The sequence below is a fragment of the Haliotis rubra genome, unplaced genomic scaffold (assembly GCF_003918875.1).
Source record: "Haliotis rubra isolate DU_JTF1 unplaced genomic scaffold, ASM391887v1 Scf962, whole genome shotgun sequence".
NCBI lineage: Eukaryota > Metazoa > Mollusca > Gastropoda > Lepetellida > Haliotidae > Haliotis > Haliotis rubra.
The window spans coordinates 309339-331853 of NW_025767704.1; the positions used below are offsets into that span (position 1 = coordinate 309339).

Genomic DNA, 22515 nt, shown 5'->3' on the forward strand with positions numbered 1-22515 from the left:
TTATATAGGTTACCTGTCTATATCGTCAATAAGGACTGCTTGTAGGGTGGTATGTAAACATAATTCTTATGTAGGTTACCTCTCTATAACGTCAATATAGGGACTGCTTGTAGGGCGGTATGTAAACATCATTCTTATATAGGTTACCTGTCTACATCGTCTATAGGGACTTCTTGTAGGACGGTATGTAAACATCATTCTTATGTAGGTTACCTGTCTATATCGTCAATATAGGAACAGCTTGTAGGGCGGTATGTAAACATCATTCTTATATAGGTTACCTGTCTATATCGTCAATATAGGGACTGCTTGTAGGGCGGTATGTAAACATCATTCTTATATAGGTTACCTGTCTATATCGTCAATATAGGGACTGCTTGTAGGGCGGTATGTAAACGTCATTCTTATATAGGTTACCTGTCTATATCGTCAATATAGGAACAGCTTGTAGGGCGGTATGTAAACATCATTTGTTGTTTTTCCTTGATGTGTTTTTGTTGTTTAGAATCTGTTCCATATCTGCTTGCAGCTATCAGACATCAGTGATACCCCGCTCACCTTACTGACATCTCAAGGAAAGTCAGACTTACCTTGCCAGATCGGCAGCGTCGTTTATTATCTGAGCTCGGTTGATCGGAATGATAGCCTGTGGAGATAGGTAAAAGATGACGGAATTATAGCCTGTGGGATATGTAAACTTTGACGAAATGATAGCCTGTGGAGATATGTAAAGTTGTACGGAATGATAGCCTGTAGAGATATGTAAAGTTGTACGGAATGATAGCCTGTGGAGATATGTAAAGTTGTACGGAATGATAGCCTGTAGAGATATGTAAAGTGGTACGGAATGATAGCCTGTAGAGATATGTAAAGTGGTACGGAATGATAACCTGTAGAGACATGTAAAGTTGTACAGAATGATAGCCTGTAGAGATATTTCAAGTTGTACGGAATGATAGCATGTAGAGATATTTCAAGTTGTACGGAATGACAGCATGTAGAGATATGTAAATGTTGATTGAATGATAGCCTGTAGAGATATGTAAAGTTGTACGGAATGATAGCCTGTAGAGATATGTAAAGCTGTACGGAATGATAGCCTGTAGAGATATGTAGAGTTGTACGGAATGATAGCCTGTAGAGATATGTAAAGTGGTACGGAATGATAGCCTGTAGAGATATGTAAAGGTTGATTGAATGATAGCCTGTAGAGATATGTAAAGTTGTACGGAATGATAGCCTGTAGAGATATGTAAAATTGTACGGAATGATAGCCTGTAGAGATATGTAAAGGTTGATTGAATGATAGCCTGTAGAGATATGTAAAGTTGTACGGAATGATAGCCTGTAGAGATATGTAAAATTGTACGGAATGATAGCCTGTAGAGAGATGTAAAGGTTGATTGAATGATAGCCTGTAGAGATATGTAAAGTTGTACGGAATGATAGCCTGTAGCGATTTGTAAAATTGTACAGAATGATAGCCTGTAGAGATATGTAAAGGTTGATTGAATGATAGCCTGTAGAGACATGTAACGGTTGATTGAATGATAGCCTGTAGAGACGTGTAAAGGTTGATTGAATGATAGCCTGTAGAGATATGTAAAGTTGTACGGAATGATAGCATGTAGAGATATGTGAAGGTTGATTGAATGATAGCCTGTAGAGACATGTAAAGGTTGATTGAATGATAGCCTGTAGAGACATGTAAAGGTTGATTGAATGATAGCCTGTAGAGATATGTAAATTTGTACGGAATGATAGCCTGTAGAGATATGTAAAGGTTGATTGAATGATAGCCTGTAGAGATATGTAAAGTTGTACGGAATGATAGCCTGTAGATATATGTAAAGTTGTACTGAATGATAGCCTGTAGAGATATGTAGAGTTGTACGGAATGATAGCCTGTAGAGATATGTAAAGTTGTACGGAATGATAGCCTCTAGAGATATGTAAAGTTGTACGGAATGATAGCCTGGCAAGGAGTCCACGTACACACAGTCATGGACAAGGACGACGCCACGTACACTTTAAACACTGGCCGTTTCTCTTTGTATAATTGCCCTCGTATGACCCAAACGGTTATCGTTATGCGTTGGCTTTATCCCGATCACCCCTTACTACACTGGTAAAACGTCTTACGTCATGGTCCATTTTGAGCTGCCTGATAATATTGTTCCAGTTGTCCACATCGTAGTTGACGCGGTAGAAGCCGTGATGTTGGACATTACCCACAATCCAACTCGTGCCATCACTTGTATCCGGTATGTTTACATTGGTAGAATACACATCTGGAAAATATACATGTGATTGTACGTAACAATTTGACAAATGAACAATGACAAACAAAACTGTGTACAGAATACCAGAGGGTTATGCAGTCAAGATCTAAAACCAAATAAGTCAGCATGTATTTACAGTGTTAATAAACCGGTGAAGAGTGTTCCCCAGTGATACGTTACATGATGACCCCTCCCTCTTACTCCCCCTTGTTTAGCAGGGATGCACGTGACTACGGCCTACACCAAACATGGGTATGCGGACAGCGCGCACCTGATCCAGCATCTCGCATCACCCACACGATGTCTGCGTCAGTTACACTGAAGTTCTTGTGGGAGCTGGTTGTGAACGTGAACGGAATGTTCCACTTGTATCTGAAACACAGTGGAGTCTCTTTTAATGTACTAACATTATATACACCCTCACCTCACACCCGTTATCATGAACATGAACGAAACGAAAGATCGTTCAAACTTATGTTGTTGAATGCATATAATTTATGAACTTACTCGTAGGGTGATGTGTAGGTCCCGGGGTCCGCTGCTGACGGGTCCAAGAGGAACCTCTTCTGTTGCAGCTTCAGCTTGTTGCTCCCCGCCCTGGACACCGTGACAACTGGATAGTTCATCTGCAGCGTCCACGTCTTCATCGTGTCGGCGACAGGGACGTCCTTTTTGTCCTCTTTAGCTTGCTAATAAAAAACTTTATTCTAAGCATATTTTGTTCACAGCGATTTAGGAACGGTAGCTGATAAAACGCCTGCGGGTTTTATTCATTTGGTGCGGAAGCCAAGTAAGAACACGTCCGTGACGTGTGCAGAATCATCTGTCCACTCAGATAGTTGCAATGACCGCGTGGACCTATTGTAGAACCGAAAATATGTACCACAAACACAGGTATGTACTTCCTGAAGACAAGTATCTCACCGCTTCTAAGGCAGCCCATAGGTCGTTGTGATCAGCGTTACTGTAGGCCCGGGAGCGCAGGTATCTCTGTAAAACACGGAATCACTTGAACATTCAAATCTTCGATATGATGTAGTCCTGAGCAAACCAAACCTGATCCTGATATTATCGTTCTGTTGACATGTTTCAACAGACATCCTAATGCTTTGCTACGGAACGGTTGTCTACACAACTGTGTACGTCAAATCTTTGAAGGGCATTTAAAAGTAAAACACATGAGAAAGGCAAGCTTTATGGATGCCAACGTCTTTATTGTGAATGACACGATGTTTCGGCGTGTATCGTTGCCGCTTCATCAGGTGATGACAACCATAAATATTGCATTTCTTACATACACGTATGATCATCACTACAAGAGCATCATCACATCATACTAGCACATCTACATGACGTCATCATGACCACATACTAGCACCACTAAATGACGCCATCATCATATACCAGCAACACTACAAGACATCATCATCACATACCAGCATCACTACATGACGTCATCTTCATATACTAGCATCACTACATGAAGTCATCTTCATATACCAGCATCACTACATGACGTCATCATCATATACCAGAATAAGTACATGACGTCATCTTCATATACCAGCATCACAACATGACGTCATCTTCATATACCAGAATAAGTACATGACGTCATCTTCATATACCAGCATCACAACATGACGTCATCATCATACACCAGCATCACTACATGACGTCATCATCATATACCAGCATCACTACATGATGTCATCACCATATACCAGCATCACTACATGACGTCATCACCACATACCAGCATCACTACATGATGTCATCACCATATACCAGCATCACTACATGACGTCATCACCACATACCAGCATCACTACATGATGTCATCACCATATACAAGCATCACTACATGATGTTATCACCACATACCAGCATCACAACATGACGTCATCTTCATATACCAGAATAAGTACATGACGTCATCTTTAATACCAGCATCACAACATGACGTCATCAGCATACACCAGCATCACTACATGACGTCATCATCATACACCAGCATCACTACATGATGTCATCACCATATACCAGCATCACTACATGACGTCATCATCACCACATACCAGCATCACTACATGATGTCATCACCATATACCAGCATCACTACATGACGTCATCACCACATAGCAGCATCCATAAATGACGCCCTCACCACACACAAACACCAGTACATGACGTCATTACCACATACCATCATGTGTACATACCATATTCTCTGCATACCATCATCAGTACATACCATCATGTCTACGTACCATCATCTCTATAAACCATGATCTCAACATACCATCATTACTACGTACCGCCATCACTACGTACCCCCACACTATAAACCATCATCTTTGCATACCATCATAACTACATACCATCATCACTACATACCATCATCGCTACACACCATCATCTCTACATACCATCATCACTACCTACCATCATCACTACCTACCATCATCACTACCTACCGCTATCACTATATACCATCATCTCTACATACCATCATCACTACATACCATCATCACTACATACCATCATCTCTACATACCTTCATCACTACACACCATCATCACTACATACCTTTACTGAAACATTTAAGATTGTGTGGATATGGAGGATATAGGAAGATCTGAGTGTGGAGCCTGACACTGATTACATGTGTTGGATTATGTAGCTGAGTGTGGAGCCCGACACTGACTACATGTGCTGGGTTATGGAGCTGAGTGTGGAGCCTGACACTGACTACATCTGTTGAGTTATGTAGCTGAGTGTGGAACCCGACACTGACTACATGTGCTGGGTTATGTAGCTGAGTGTTGGGTTAGGTAGCTGAGTGTGGAGCCTGACACTGACTACATGTGCTGGGTTATGTAGCTGAGTGTGAAGCCTGACACTGACTACATGTGCTGGGTTATGCAGCTGAGTGTGGAGCCCGACACTGACTACATGTGCTGGGTTATGTAGCTGAGTGTTGGGTTATGTAGCTGAGTGTGGAGCCTGACACTGACTAAATGTGCTGGGTTATGTAGCTGAGTGTGGAGCCTGACACTGACTACATGTGCTGGGTTATGTAGCTGAGTGTGAAGCCTGACACTGACTACATGTGCTGGGTTATGGAGGAGTGTGGAGCTGCCTGGACACTGACTACATGTGCTGGGTTATGTAGCTGAGTGTGGAGCCTGACACTGACTACATGTGTTATGGAGCTGAGTGTGGAGCCTGACACTGACTACTACATGTGCTGCCATAGCTATGTAGCTGACAGTGTGGAGCCCTGACACTGACTACATGTGCTGGGTTATGTAGCTGAGTATGGAGCCTGACACTGACTACATGTGCTGGGTTATGTAGCTGAGTGTGGAGCCTGACACTGACACATGTGTTGGTGTGTTGGCTTATGTAGCTCAGTGTGGAGCCTGACACTGACTACATGTGCTGGGTTATAGAGTTGAGTGTGGAGCCTGACACTGACTACATGTGTTGGGTCATGGAGTTGAGTGTGGAACCTGTCACTGACTACATGTGTTGGGTTATGGATCTGAGTGTGGAGCCTGTCACTGACTACATGTGTTGGGTTATGTAGCTCAGTGTGGAGCCTGACACTGACTACATGTGTTGGGTCATGGAGTTGAGTGTGGAGCCTGTCACTGACTACATGTGTTGGGTTATGGATCTGAGTGTGGAGCCTGTCACTGACTACATGTGTTGGGTTATGGAGCTGAGTGTGGAGCCTGTCACTGACTACATGTGATGGGTTATGTAGCTCAGTGTGGAGCCTGACACTGACTACATGTGTTGGGTTATGGAGCTGAGTGTTGAGCCTGTCACTGACTACTTGTGTTGGGTTATGGAGCTGAGTGAGGCCTGACACTGACTACATACGTTGGGTCATGGAGTTGAGTGTAGAGCCTGTCACAGACTACATGTGCTGGGTTATGGATCTGAGTGTGGAGCCTGAAAGATCTCATCACCATGTCCTGACATATTTACAGTGATTCCATGCTCAAAGGTCTCATAACCATGTGCCGACATACTTACAGTGAGTCCACGCTGAAAGGTCTCATCACCGATGGAGAACTTGAGCATCCGCAACACTGATCCGCCCTGAATCACACAGAAACTTATTGTTAGAATATAATTCATTAATAATGCTTCATTCGTTGTTTAGCTTAGATTCTCTCTGCCTCCCCAACCTGAGTCAACTCTAGAGTCAATGATACAGCGAGAGCACAAAACCATCCCCGTAAACAGTAGTGGTTAATGACGTCACAATCTGTAGCATAGTGGCCTAATGACGTCATATGAAGTGGTTAGTGACGTCACAATGTAAATGATCCAGCGTGGAACAGAGGTAGATATGTATTTCAGACCGATGATACGGCGACCAGTGAGTCTGTCTGTGGTGTACAACATCCCGCGTGCATCCTGTAGTCCTGCCTACTAATGAACCGTCTGAGGAAGTCAAGCAAATACGTAGTGTAGCAAATTTATACCGATCACCTTGTTGTAGGAAATGTCATCAAAAATCTGCTCCACCTCCTCTGGTTTCTTCACGTCCACGTAAACAGGATGTGACGTCACTGTTCCGTCAGTTTCAAACACAGGAATTATTTCCTCAGCAACAAACTGGTTATACTGAAAGAAAGCAGGGTTCATTGTACGTTAATCCGAAATTTGTATTTCTTTATACATGTATTTCAGCTGATATACAACATACGTCTGTGCGTGTGATCCCTTTATGTCTTTTGATGATATCGGAAATGAATTTGTAAGACAAGAAGTCAGCAAGACATCTTAATTCGACAGAATAACGACATCTATTGAAATTGTGAACGGTGGTTACGAGTCCTGCTTAATACCAAAATGGAGTCATTTTTGCTCCATGTTTGGGATTTGTCTTCACAACAGAACATTAACACGCAATTATTATATTGGTGTTCTGTGTTCCAGAGTGACGTAGTTCAATCACATGTTGCGTAACGCCTTCCAGCCCTGGCATATCGCTCACTGGCTCCTCTAATGCTGCCTTCAGTTATATAAAAGGGACAATGTAATGTAACACATGTGATGCACATTTGTCTACCCCTCGGTGTAATGTATACAATCAGGACAAACCGAAGCCGGTAGTCTGTACTACCGATTCCCCCTGTGGCCCTATTGCTTATGGATGTGATATTATGGATCTTGTCCAATGAGACTGAATCTATCTCACCATATCCCAGTCAGGCTCTATGTGGTCAGCGCCAAAATATTCAAAAAATGTGGCGAAGCCTTCATTGAGCCAGAGGTCATCCCACCACTTCATTGTGACAAGGTCGCCGAACCACTGCAACAGGAACAGGATGTCTGTTGAGCATCAAGAGGAGCATCCTTCATCATCTGTTGTATTGCGTCAAAAGTCTAATGTCAACACCCTGGACCCATTCGCTGGAGTGAGTGAGTGAATTAACGTTTAGCGTCACATCGGCAATATTTCAGCCATACCGTGACGAGTACAATTTAACATATGTTATGTTTGGGATTACACTTTCTTAGTAACGTACAGATTCTAGTAACGTACAGATTCTAGTAACGTACAGATTCTAGTACATTTTGGGATTGAGTCCCATCCGGGATTCGAACCCACACCCTTAGAGTCAGGCACCTAATCGCAAGCATCAACAACAATAATAAAAAAACAATAAATATAGAAAGTATCAAATCCTGTCATCAAAGGACAGCACAAATACAACTCCTCAGCAGCTGGCGATTGTAGTATCACAGCTCTTGATTTAAAACTAGTACGCTATCATAAAAATAAATCACTATAGACAACAGTACAATATGAAAAAGACGATGTATTATTGGCCAGTATCAAGATCATTATGCCTAAAAGAGATAGAGAGTCTGAAAACATTATATATTGTTTGTGCTTTGGGTGTTTTTAATATATATTTTAAGACTGTTAATATGGCCTTTGCGTCGGCTTTGAGAAGATATTGTTTTGTTAATGGCTAATGGCACTTGTAGCTGGAACATTGTTGAGTGCGGCAATAAACAACAACCAAGCAAAGAAACAATCATGTTTCGAATTTGATACAGAATCTCTCGTGCACAGGACCCGGTAATTAACAACAGATCCAAACTGTCAGATGGACACGTCTTGACACTGTGCCTCGATCACTGAGTGTAAAGGCTGGAGGCAAGTCCCTGTGATACAAACAGTTGTATTTCGGACGGCACCCAAAAGAACTGAAGACTAAGTGGCTTGTTTACGACAGAATGGTGTAACTTGATATACCGTCTCTTGTCTCTAGATAAAGCTGGAGGCTGGAAGTGTGTTAAGTAGAATGGTGTAACTTGATATACCGTCTCTTGTCTCTAGATAAAGCTGGAGGCTGGAAGTGTGTTAAGTAGAATGGTGTAACTTGATATACCGTCTCTTGTCTCTAGATAAAGCTGGAGGCTGGAAGTGTGTTAAGTAGAATGGAGATTCCAGCATGTTCAGAGAATGCCCGATGACTGATTCTGTCTACGCTGTCGCGCCAAGAAGCAGCATGATAGTGTAAGACTTGGACCAAATCAAATGGCTATATATGATGACAGCATGAACCTACGTTGATGTCATGTGGTATGTGTCTCCCCCTACCCACAAAACACCAGCGTTGTATCATTGTGGTTGTCATTTACCGTCTAAGGAAAGATATTGAAAGGGACTGGGGAAATATTGTCTCTACCTCAGGCAAAGGAAGGGAGGGTGCAGTTACGGCACGTAATAATCCTCATGTTGTATTTTGCAATTTCCTAAGTTTATGCGCGAATACAACGAATACAACGAATACAACAACCACGACCAACCGGGACTAGCACCGACGGGCAAACTGTGACAAAAAGGTAGAAAAGGGATTTGACTTAACTATCACAGGTTCAGTCAAGCCTAAGGGGTACAGCTCTACAGTCATTACAGCCACCCATGCCCCATCTCTGACATGAAAGCGTGTTAAGCATTTACTTGATGAGCCAGTTCGTGTGTGATGTCGACCAGCACAGACTGTTTGGCCGAGGAGCTCGTGATGCCGTCAGTGTAGAACAGCCGGATAGCGCGGTAGGTGATGCAGCCCCAGTTCTCCATGGCCCCGGGACCGAAGTCAGGAATCGCAACCATGTCTGCGTGATAATAATAATGATAATAATAATAAGAAGAAGAAAAAACATCTAATACTAAGAACAATACACTAAAGAAAAACCGGTTTCAAGTAAAACTAACGGAAACTAGAAAATACACTTCCTGGATAGAGCTGTGCCTGAAGTTAAGATCATCAGGAGTCCAATTTCGAAACGACAAAGGACAATTTGGAGAAAATTAAAATTGCAGTACAAGACAACAAAGAAAAGGTACTTCTCCAAATTGTCGATTCCCTTTAAGGCCAAAATAAAAGTTTGGACTGAAAGAAAAAATGGGAAAAGAAAATAAATTCCTTAAACAAAATTAACTTTTTAGAAATAATGAAAAACACTTCTAGAGACAACTGAAAACAAAGGGTGATGGTAAGCATGACAAACGGCCTTCCATGGATGCCAATGAAAGGTTCTGGAAACAGTTGTGGTCTGTACCCGGCAACTGTAACCTTGAGGCACCATTGGTCCGTGATTATGACCATGCAATGCATGAGAAGGTAACCAGGTCGTTTGTCTGTTACATCTCACCAGATTGCCTGAAAAGTATTATAAAAAAGTCCAAATATAATACAGCTCCAGGGCCGGATGGCATTCCAAACCGGTATTGGAAACTGTTCCCCTGTGTCCAAACACCATTACTACACTGTTTCAATACTCTTGTGGACACAGGTGATGTTCCTCCATGGTTCTGCAAAGGTCGCACAATACTTCTCCCCAAGAAAGGAGACTTGACTGATCCCAAAATCTTCCGCCCTATCACATGTTTGAATACACATTACAAAATATTCACAGGGTGTTTGACAAACCTCTTGTCATCTTACTGCTCTTCCAATGATATCATTTACAGAGAGCAGAAGGGAGCAAGAAAGGGATGTTGGGGTGCAAGGATCAACTTCTTGTACAAAAATGAGTTTGGAAGAGACTAAAGCATATCACCGCAACCTCTCCATGTGCTGGATTGACTACCAAAAAGCATATGACTCTGTCCCTCACGAATGGATTCTAAGTCTCTTCATGGTATTGACCTCCCTGAGCGACTACTTGACTTACTCAAGTCTTTAATGAGTTGCTGGTCCACTCAACTTGAGATGTACTCGCAAGAGCAGGTGCAAACTTCGGAATCTATTCGAATCAGAAGGGAATTTTCCAGGGGATTCCTTTAGTCCTTTGCTTTTTGTTTGTCTTTAAATCCTTTGAGCTTTCTGCTCAACAGAGAGCAGGGTTACCATCCCGGATCCCAGATCCCCAACACCGTTTACTCATCTCCTTTCATGGATGACATCAGATCCTTGCCAAAAGACCAATTTGAAAGAACAGGTTCCCCTTTGTCGAGTCTCTTCTACTGATACATGACATTTGGACTCGACAAATGTAATACTCTTCATTTGAAACGTGGCAAGGTAACTAATGATGGATCGGTCAAGTTACAAGGGAGAGGAGTTATTGAGCATCTTGTGGAAGATCAGGCCTACACCTATCTTGGAATGCAAGTTCGAGACAAGCTCCAGAATGCCCAGATTCAAAACAAGCTTCTGGCCGAGTATAAATCTCGCTTAAAGAAAATCTGAAACTCAGAGCTAAATGCTCGAAACAAGGTCAAAGCCACCAATACTTTTGCTGTGCCAGTCATCTCCTGTTCCTTTGGAGTAGATGATTGGACAAAACAAGATATCCAGAGTCTTGACCGCCTGACCAGAAGGATCATGTCTGATAACAGAGCACACCACCCTCGTTCCTCTATTTACCGTTTATATATGCCAATCAATTTTGAAGGTCGGGGTTTGATTAATGTGGAGGCTCTTCATGACAGAATTTTATTGTGTACTTTTGCACATATTTATTTATCGGATGATCCTCTAGTGATGCATGTGAAGACTCATGATGAAAGCAAAGAATTCTACAGCTATTTTAAGCGTGCCAAAGTTGTTGGACAGAATCTGAGATTTGAGGTTGATTTTGTTGATGGCGATGTACTGCTGGACAGTACAGTGATGGAAGTAAACCAGGTGAAGTCCTTCAACAAGTCTGCCCAGAGTTGGTCTTTTGTGGAGAAGCTTTCTGAGAAGCGATTGCATCGTGTGTACATGCAGTGTGTTGAACAGAATAGCAATCCCACCGACTCCTTCGCCTGGATGAAGTCGGCTGGTCTTAATTGTGAAACTGAGGGCTTCCTTTTTGCTGCTCAGGACCAGTCACTTCCCACTCGCAATCACCTAAATGTGATTCTTAAAGAAAATATTAATATGAAATGTCGACTTTGCAATGAATTCATGGAGACTGTCCAACACCTTGTCAGTGGATGCCCTTCCTTGGCACAAACATCATATCTTAAACGACATTATGGCATGGCTCGTTGCTTTTACAACCGTCTCCGCCATGCCTGTGGCTTTGACTCCGAGCTCCATCCATGGTACGACCCTGAATCCATGGTACGACCCAAACTTCTGTGGAATAGGCCCATATACAGTCTCAGAAGAATTCCTGCCAACAAACCTGATCTTGTCCTTTTTGATAAAGCCAATGAATTTATTTATATCATTGAAGTTTTTGTCCCTTTTGACACCAATGTGATTGGCAAGATTCAGGAAAAGCATGATAAATATGCGGACCTCGCCTTTGAAATGTCTCGCTTGCATCCCAAGTACACTGTCGCCAGGCTCCCCATTGTTCTCGGTGCCCTTGGTTTGGTACCTCCTGATCTCTTGGCGCAGATCAGGAGAGTGCCCGGGTTCTCCACCGGGAGTACAGCCCTTCTGACACTCTGGGTAATGCAGAAGGCTGCAGTGTTGGGGAGCCTTCATATTCTCCGGAAAGTTCTTGGTGGGTTCGACTAGGCAGCGTTTCCTGAGAGAAGTCCCATTCGCTGTCTGGGCTGCGTGTAGAGGGGGCAAGGGCCCTGAGCTGATGATGAGCCTTACCAGCCTGACTGTGCCAGGATCACCCGAACCCTCTCTGCTGCATACAATCTTTAATCTGTAAAAAATAATAATAACAATAGTACAATGTGCGTCAATATAACGTCCTAACCTACATACACAGTGTGGGTGTCACAAAACCAACACAATACACAGTGTGGAAGTCACACAACCAACACAATACACAGTGTGGGTGTCACACAACCAACACAATACACAGTGTGGGTGTCACACAACAAAAACAGTACACAGTATGGGTGTCACTCAACCAACACAATACACGGTGTGGGTGTCACACAACCAACACAGTACACAGTGTTGGTGTCACACAACCAACACAATACACGGTGTGGGTGTCACACAACCAACACAATACACGGTGTGGGTGTCACACAACCAACACAATACACGGTGTGGGTGTCACACAACCAACACAGTACACGGTGTGGGTGTCACACAACCAACACAATACACGGTGTGGGTGTCACACAACCAACACAATACACATTCCCACACAACCAACACAGTAACCAACACGGTATGGGTGTCACACAACCAACACAATACACGGTGTGGGTGTCACACAACCAACTCAGTACACGGTGTGGGTGTCACACAACCAACACAATACACATTCCCACACAACCAACACAGTACACAGTGTGGGTGTCACACAACCAACACAATACACAGTGTGGGTGTCACACAACCAACACAATACACGGTGTGGGTGTCACACAACCAACACAATACACGGTGTGGGTGTCACACAACCAACTCACACAACCAACCAGTACACGGTTTGGGTGTCACAACAACCAACTCAATACACATTCCCACACAACCAACACAGTACACACTGTGGGTGTCGCACAACCAACACAATACACGGTGTGGGTGTCACACAACCAACACAATACACGGTGTGGGTGTCACACAACCAACACAATACACGGTGTGGGTGTCACACAACCAACACAATACACGGTGTGGATGTCACACAACCAACACAATACACGGTGTGGGTGTCACACAACCAACACAGTACACGGTGTGGGTGTCACACAACCCACACAGTACTGTGTATTGGTGTCACTCAAGCAACACAATACATGATATTGGTGTCACACAACCCACACAATTCACGATGTGGGTGTCACACAACTAACACAATACACAGTGTGGGTGTCTACAGTTACCTTGCTTTGGAAGGGAAGGATATATTGAAGTAGTTTTCATAGAAGGAGATGGTCCTAGTTCCAACACTCATGGCGTACTGGAGGGAGCTGAGGGATTCCTCCTGGGACCAGATGCGGTACTGAAACCCGGAAGTTCATGTAACATTGGTTTGGGAATGCGATCATAGTGCTAGAACAAAACTGACTAGACGGAGTTAACGATCATAGTGTTAGAACAAATGCTGACTTGACGGAGTTAACGATCATAGTGTTAGAACAGAAACTGACTAGACGGAGTTAACGATCATAGTGTTTAGAACAAATGCTGACTTGAAGGAGTTAACGATCATAGTGTTAGAACAAAAACTGACTTGACGGAGTTAACGATCATAGTGTTAGAACAAAACTGACTTGACGGAGTTAACGATCATAGTGTTAGAACAAAATACTGACTTGACGGAGTTAACGATCATAGTGTTAGAACAACAACTGACTTGACGGAGTTAACGATCATAGTGTTAGAACAAAATACTGACTTGACGGAGTTAGCGATCATAGTGTTAGAACAAAAACTGACTTGACGGAGTTAGCTTTGATATCAAGGATAGTTGAGGAAAGGTTTTGCTATCTGTAAAAGCAACATTTTGTATACTTTCAGTTAAGTGTTACTGTTGATGCCGTCTATACATTACAGACTTATAGCTAAGCATTGCAATGGATACTAGCTACATATTACGTATTTGCAGTGAAGCGATGTTATTTATACCAGCTACATATTGCATATTTTCAGTTAAATGTTTTCATTGATACCAGCTACATATTCCATATTTGCAGTTTTGCATCCTGTTTAATTGTATATAGCGTTATCTGGCGTCCATTTAAACATGCGGTACATATACCCCATGTTCCATGACCCAGTTGACACTACTTAGTGAGTGTCTGATTGACCCTATGTCTGTATACTGCATCTGTCATGACCCAGTTTACCTTACTCGGTGAATGTCTGACTGACCCCGTGTCCGCGACACCTACAGCACGACACTAAAATTTGTCACGCAATGTACACGTGACCTTGGCATGGGCTACACTATGTTGAAAGACAAAGCTCTGTAAGGAAACTATTATAGATGCACTCTCCCTCTCCCCGAGTCTCTTCGTTCCGATGTAGTTAGGTCCCTCTCTTATATTTCCTTGATGTGTCAGGACGCCCTGACAACGCTCACCTCCAGCCCTCTACTGGTTGTGTTGGACAGATACTGAAAGTCGGACACCACGAAGGCCACCAGATATGTCGACATGATTGGAGTTGTCGGGTAAATGTCAGCCACGAAGCCAGCTTCCCTTCATAAGGGAAACAATATTAGTAAATTGCCCTTGAGTAGCAGAGGCGATAAGACATCAGATCCTTTAGTAACACATGACCCCTGTTTTACTCAATTGTCTTAGGGGTCCGAACGCTTTATTTTAATGCTGCAAGTTGTGATGAACGGCGCTGTCAACAGTGTTCTAGTTTACCATGGCGTGTGTGAGTCTGATGTGGGGTGCAAATCTTTGACATCTACCACTGTTATAGCCCAGAGGTAGAGCCCTGACATGTCTTGAACCATAAGAGGTACAGACCAGAATTTGAAACCACAGACATTAGATACTGGTTGGTCCAGGGGACTCAACTCTGCATCTGGGTTGCTTCTTTCAGTTTGAGATGGGCTGATTTGTTGGTGTCAAGCGATGCATTGTGGGTATCATTGTATACACTATTTGTTGGTGTCGATCTATACATTGTGGGTATCATTGTATACACTATTTGTTGGTGTCAAGCGATGCATTGTGGGTATCATTGTATACACTATTTGTTGATGTCAATCGATACATTTTGGGTATCATGGTATACACTATTTGTTGATGTCAATCGATACATTGTGGGTATCATTGTATACACTATTTGTTGGTGTCAATCTATACATTGTGGGTATCATTGTATACACTATTTGTTGGTGTCAATCGATACATTGTTGGTATCATTGTATACACTGTTCACTATGTTCTGTTGTTCAGACTTCTACAGTGATCACCTGTTCTCTGTTCGCTGCAGCTTCATGTTTGATATCGTTGTCAGATTCTGCCTCCGTACCAGGGTGATGTTAAAATGAGCCTTCAGTTCAGGTTCATCAAAACACGGGAAGGCTTTGCGGGCGTCTGTAGATTCGAACTGGGTGGAGGCTAGGTACCTATATAAAACAACCCGTGTACAGTAGATGAGTTTTGATCTTTCCATCTCAAACAACCAAACACATATTGCACCGTACAACAAGATAATCCTTACAGAAGAAAAATAGCGGAGAATCAGTTTTCCATGTTTGATAATAAAGATAAAAGACACAACTGAGCTGAGCAGTCAACTAACGCGTCGGACGGTTGTAAGGTGTTGTATGCATTGATGTCACGATAAAACATTTGTTATTGTATAGGACGTTCATGTATTAGACAAGAGTCAACTAACGCGGTGGACGGTTGTATGGTGTTGTATGCATTAATGTCACGATAAAACATTTGTTATTGTATAGGACGTTCATGTATTAGACAAGAGTCAACTAACGCGGTGGACGGTTGTAAGGTGTTGTATGCATTAATGTCACGATACAACATTTGTTATTGTATAGGACGTTCATGTATTAGACAAGAGTCAACTAACGCGGTGGACGGTTGTAAGGTGTTGTATGCATTAATGTCACGATAAAACATTTGTTATTATATAGGACGTTCATGTATTAGACAAGAGTATTTCTCATTCCACATAAGGTCACAGGATCAGATTCAACTTCATCCTCCATTTCAGATTAAAATTGATGTGTTTCTTGTTTAAAACTGTGAAAATATAGAGCAAACGTCTCAGAGACGTGTCACCTCATATATAATGAGTATAAGGATACCTACACGGCTGCGCCTCCTCGTTTGTACGAACTGAGGTAAAACCCAACGAGATCATTCTTCAAAGGTCCAGTAAAGTTCATCTTCAAATAGTAGACCTTGTTCTTGGCCATTTCTTTATTCAAATGTATTTTCAGAAGTTGATTGGCAGGATCAAGGTCATGTGACATATACTTCACATCGTCAGAAGCGTTATCTTCAGCACCGAACTCAACTGTTCCTGAAGTGATGTCAAGTTTGTTGGCGTGTAGAATGACGTCATTCGTCGGTTTTAGACACTCAATGGTTATCTTCACATAGCCATCGAAAGTGAAGGCCGACGGATCGCCTTCGTACATATTTGGTCTCATTTCCAGATCATAGAAGATTGGCTTGACCGTTTTGGGAAGAAATATGACATCTTCCTTTGCTTTGGCGGCGTTGCATAGTCCGCCTGGAACAGATAAAATACGATAAACCGTTGCTATGGTTACAACCGAACCACTGCCACGTGTTCTATTTAGAAGCCATGATATGTTATTGGCGTAGTTATGAAGAGTAAGGGTCCCAACGACCTCACGCCATGTTATGGACAATATAATTATAGACAGGCATCGAGCGGAAACATTGATCACACTGATGACACCGATGACACTGATGATACTGATGATATTGATGACAGTGATGACAGTGATGACACTGATGAAACTGATGACATTGATGACATTCACGACACTGATGACACGGATGACATTGATGACACGGATGACACTGATGACACGGATGACACTGATGACATTGATGACACTGATGACACTAATGACATTGATGATATTGATGACACTGATGACATTGATGACATAGATGACACGGATGACACTGATGATATTGATGATACTGATGATATTGATGACACGGATGACATTGATGACTTTGAAGACACTGATGACACTAAAGACATTGATGATATTGATGGCACTGATGACATTGATGATATTGAAGACATTGATGATACTGATGAAACTGATAACATTGATGACACTGACAACACTGATGACACGGACGACATTGGTGACACTGGTAACGCTGATGACATTGATGACACTCATGACATTGATGACACTGATGACACGGATGACACGGATGACACTGATGACACTGATGACATTGATGACACTGATCACATTGATGACACTGACGACATTGGTGACACTGATGACATTGATGACACTGATGACACTGTCGACATTGATGACACTCATGACATTGATGACACTCATGATATTGATGACACTGATCCACACGGATGACACTGATGACACTGATCACATTGATGACACGAATGAAACTGATGACATTGATGACACTGATGACATTGATGACACTGATAACACTGATGACACTGATGACATTGATGAATATGATGACACGGATGACAGGGATAACACTGATGGCATTGATGACACTGATGACACTGATGACACTGATGACATTGATGACACTGATGACATTGATGATATTGAAGACATTGATGATACTGATGAAACTGATGACATTGATGACACTGACAACACTGATGACACGGATGACATTGATGACACTGATGACATTGATGACACGGATGACACTGATGACATTGATGACACTGATGACATTGATGACACTGATGACATTGATGACACTGATGACATTGATGACACTGATGTCACTGGTGACACTGATTACATTGATGACTATGATGACACGGATGACACTGATTACATTGATGACATTGATGACACTGATGACATTGATGACACTGATGACACTGATGACACTGATGACATTGATGACACCGATGCCATTGATGACATTGATGACAGTGGTGGAACTGATGCCTCTGATGACAGTGGTGACACTGATGACACTGATAGCACTGATAGCACTGATGACATTAATGGCACTGATGACACTGATGACACTGATGACATTGGTGACATTGGTGCTTCAACCTCCTTACTGTTAGCATGTTTACAATTTACTCCTCCAAGAATGACATGTTAGTCAACCTCCCTTTATTGTAAGCATGTTTACATTTTAACCTCAAAACTGTCATGTTTCTCAACTTCTATTACTGTTAGCTTGATTACACTTTAACCTCAAGACTGACATGTGAGTCAACCTCCGTTATTGTTAGCATGTTTACAGTGTAACCTCAAGACTGACATGTTAGTCAACCTCCGTTATTGTTAGCATGTTTACATTTTAACCTCAAGACTGACATGTTAGTCAACCTCCGTTATTGTTAGCATGTTTACAGTTTAACCTCAAGACTGACATGTTAGTCAACCTCCGTTACTGTTAGCATGTTTACAGTTTAACCTCAAGACTGACATGTTAGTCAACCTCCGTTACTGTTAGCATGTTTACAGTTTAACCTCAAGACTGACATGTTAGTCAACCTCCGTTATTGTTAGCATGTTTACATTTTAACCTCAAGACTGACATGTGAGTCAACCTCCGTTACTGTTAGCATGTTTACAGTTTAACCTCAAGACTGACATGTGAGTCAACCTCCGTTACTGTTAGCATGTTTACAGTTTAACCTCAAGACTGACATGTGAGTCAACCTCCGTCATTGTTAGCATGTTTACATTTTTAACCTCAAGACTGACATGTGAGTCAACCTCCGTTACTGTTAGCATGTTTACAGTTTAACCTCAAGACTGACATGTTAGTCAACCTCCGTTATTGTTAGCATGTTTACATTTTAACCTGAAGATTGACATGTTAGTCAACCTCCGTTACTGTTAACATGTTTACATTTTAACCCTCAAGACTGACATGTTAGTCAACCTCAGTTATTGTTAGCATGTTTACATTTTAACCTCAAGACTGACATGTTAGTCAACCTCCGTTACTGTTAGCATGTTTACAGTTTAACCTCAAGACTGACATGTTAGTCAACCTCCGTTATTGTTAGCATGTTTACATTTTAACCTCAAGACTGACATGTTAGTCAACCTCCGTTACTGTTAACATGTTTACATTTTAACCTCAAGACTGACATGTTAGTCAACCTCCGTTACTGTTAGCATGTTTACATTTTAACCTCAAGACTGACATGTTAGTCAACCTCCGTTACTGTTAACATGTTTACATTTTAACCTCAAGACTGACATGTTAGTCAACCTCCGTTACTGTTAGCATGTTTACATTTTAACCTCAAGACTGACATGTTAGTCAACCTCCGTTACTGTTAGCATGTTTACAGTTTAACCTCAAGACTTACGTGTTAGTCAACCTCCGTTATTGTTAGCATGTTTACAGTTTAACCTCAAGACTGACATGTTAGTCAACCTCCGTTACTGTTAACATGTTTACAGTTTAACCTCAAGACTGACATGTTAGTCAACCTCCGTTACTGTTAACATGTTTACAGTTTAACCTCAAGACTTACATGTGAGTCAACCTCCGTTACTGTTAACATGTTTACAGTTTAACCTCAAGACTTACATGTGAGTCAACCTCCGTTACTGTTAACATGTTTACAGTTTAACCTCAAGACTTACATGTGAGTCAACCTCCGTTATTGTTAGCATGTTTACAGTTTAACCTCAAGACTGCAATGTCAGTCACAGGTAGTGATAAACATAGTTTCAGTCTCAATGTTGACACGTCCACCTCAGTTATTGTTAGATAGTTTATGTTTCAACCACAGTTTATATTTCAGTCACACTCACAGTTAGTGCTAAACACCAATCATATAACTCATATTACTGTAACAGATCTAAATAGTTGTAAATTTCGAATCCGACCCCACAGAATGAGAAGCATGGCGCGGCTTATGCAGACGAGGCTGAAGCTCAAGGTTAGAGAAGCGTGCGATGTGCCAACACAAACATGTTAGCACGTGCAGCTTTGGCGCATTTGATCTGTTATGCAGATTATAAAACGGCGTGAGTGCGCAATAACATGTTGAAACGCAGCACGCATTTATCTCGTCCGACCTTGACACCATGTAGATTCTGTTGCTAAATTCAGAATACAGTACAAGCGTTTGAAGCTAATCCAGTCTGGTGTTTTCCGTGGCTACCTGAATTCCTGTAGAAATCGGATATGCGTAGATTTTGAAATCAGTGATTATTTTATGTCTGCTGGTAATGCTTTGTGTTAGCTGAATGTGAATGGTGTGAGTACTGCATTGATGAAAGCAATTAATACTGCAAATTAAGCAAGTGGATCAATACAGTGTCGTAAGTGATTAATACTGTGATTTAAGTAAGTGAGCAAAACCTGTGTCTTAAGATTGTAGGTAATACTGTGATTTTAGTCAGTGATCTATACAGATCATTACAGTCTTAAGTGAATGATTAATACTGTGATTTAAGTAAGTGAGCAAACCTGTGTCTTAAGATTGTAGGTAATACTGTGATTTTAGTCAGTGATCTATACAGTGTCTTAAGTGAATGATTAATGCTTTGATTTAAGTAAGTGAGCAAACCTGTGTCTAAAGATAGTAGGTAATACTGTGATTTTAGTCAATGATCTATACAGTGTCTTAAGTGAATGATTAATACTGTGTTTCAAGTGAGTAATATAACGCGGAAGACGTGAGTGAATGACATTGCGGTGGAACGTAGAAACACTGTGTTTAATAAGTCTTTGAACAATGCAGCGTTGGGTGAGTGAGTGACACTGTGCTGGAACGTAGTAACGGTGTGTTCAACAAGTAATGAAACAATGCAGCGTTGAGTGAGTGGGTGACACTGTGTTGGTACGTAGTAACGCTGTGTTCAACAAGTAATGAAACAATGCAGCGTTGAGTGAGTGAGTGACACTGTGTTGGTACGTAGTAACGCTGTGTTCAACAAGTAATGAAACAATGCAGCGTTGAGTGAGTGAGTGACACTGTGTTGGTACGTAGTAACGCTGTGTTCAACAAGTAATGAAACAATGCAGCGTTGAGTGAGTGAGTGGAGTGAGTGACACTGTGTTGGTACGTAGTAACGCTGTGTTCAACAAGTAATGTGAAACAATGCAGTGTCAAGTGAGCCGAGTGAGTGACACCGTGTTGTTACGTGGTAACACTGTGTTCAACAAGTAATGAAACAATGCAGCGTTGGAGTGAGAGAGTGAGTGACACCTGTGTGGGAACGTAGTAACGCTGTGTTCAACAAGCAATGAAACAATGCAGCGTTGAGTGAGTGAGTGAGTGAGTGACACTGTGTGGGCACGTAGTAACACTGTGTTGAACACGTAATGAAACAATGCAGCGTTGGAGTGAGTGGAGTGACACTGTGTTGAGAACGTTGTAACGCTGTGTTCAACAAGTAACGAAACAATGCAGCGTTGACTGAGTGAGTGAGCTGAGCGAGTGAGTGACACTGTGTTGGAACGTAGTAACGCTGTGTTCAACAATTAATGAAACAATGTAGCGTTGAGCGAGCGAGTGACACTGTGTTGGTTCGTAGTAACGCTGTGTTCAAGAAGCGCAATGAAACAATGCAGTGTTGAGTCAGCGAGTGAGTGGAGGACACCGTGCTGGTACGTAGTAACACTGTGTTCAACATGTAATGAAACAATGCAACCTTGAGGAGTGGAGTGAGTGACACTGTGTTGGAAAGTAGTAACGTTGTGTTCAACAAGTGATGAATCAATGCAGCGTTGAGTGAGTGAGTGAGTGGAGTGGAGTGATACCTGTTGGTACGTAGTAACGCTGTGTTTAACAAGAAATGAAACAATCCATCGCTGACCGAGTGAGTGAGTGACACTGTGCTGGAACGTAGTGACGCTGTGTTGAACAAATAATGAAACAAATGCAGCGTTGAGTGAGTGAGTGAGCGACACTGTGTTGGAACGTAGTAACGCTGTGTTGAACACGCACAATGAAACAATGCAGCGTTGAGCGAGTGAGTGAGTGACACCCGTGTTGGTACGCAGTAACGCTGTGTTCAACAAGCAATGAAACAATGCAGTGTTGAGTGAGTGAGTGAGTGACACTGTGTTGGAAAGTAGTAACGCTGTGTTCAACAAGTAAATGAAACCATGCAGCGTTGAGCGAGTGAGTGACACTACATTGGTACG

At 42.1% G+C, this 22515-nt stretch overlaps 1 protein-coding gene across 1 annotated transcript in view; it reads right to left on the reverse strand.

Moving 5' to 3' along the window:
* Positions 1-22515, reverse strand: part of LOC124265135 — a 154827-nt gene that overhangs the window by 124561 nt on the left and 7751 nt on the right. The window contains 14 exon segments of the mRNA XM_046699930.1: positions 591-646; positions 2143-2291; positions 2554-2654; positions 2790-2971; positions 3207-3272; positions 6330-6395; positions 6792-6926; positions 7504-7617; positions 9283-9437; positions 13564-13574; positions 13576-13682; positions 14766-14883; positions 15615-15770; positions 16477-16903. Coding sequence (XP_046555886.1) covers positions 591-646; positions 2143-2291; positions 2554-2654; positions 2790-2971; positions 3207-3272; positions 6330-6395; positions 6792-6926; positions 7504-7617; positions 9283-9437; positions 13564-13574; positions 13576-13682; positions 14766-14883; positions 15615-15770; positions 16477-16903 — 1843 coding nt within the window.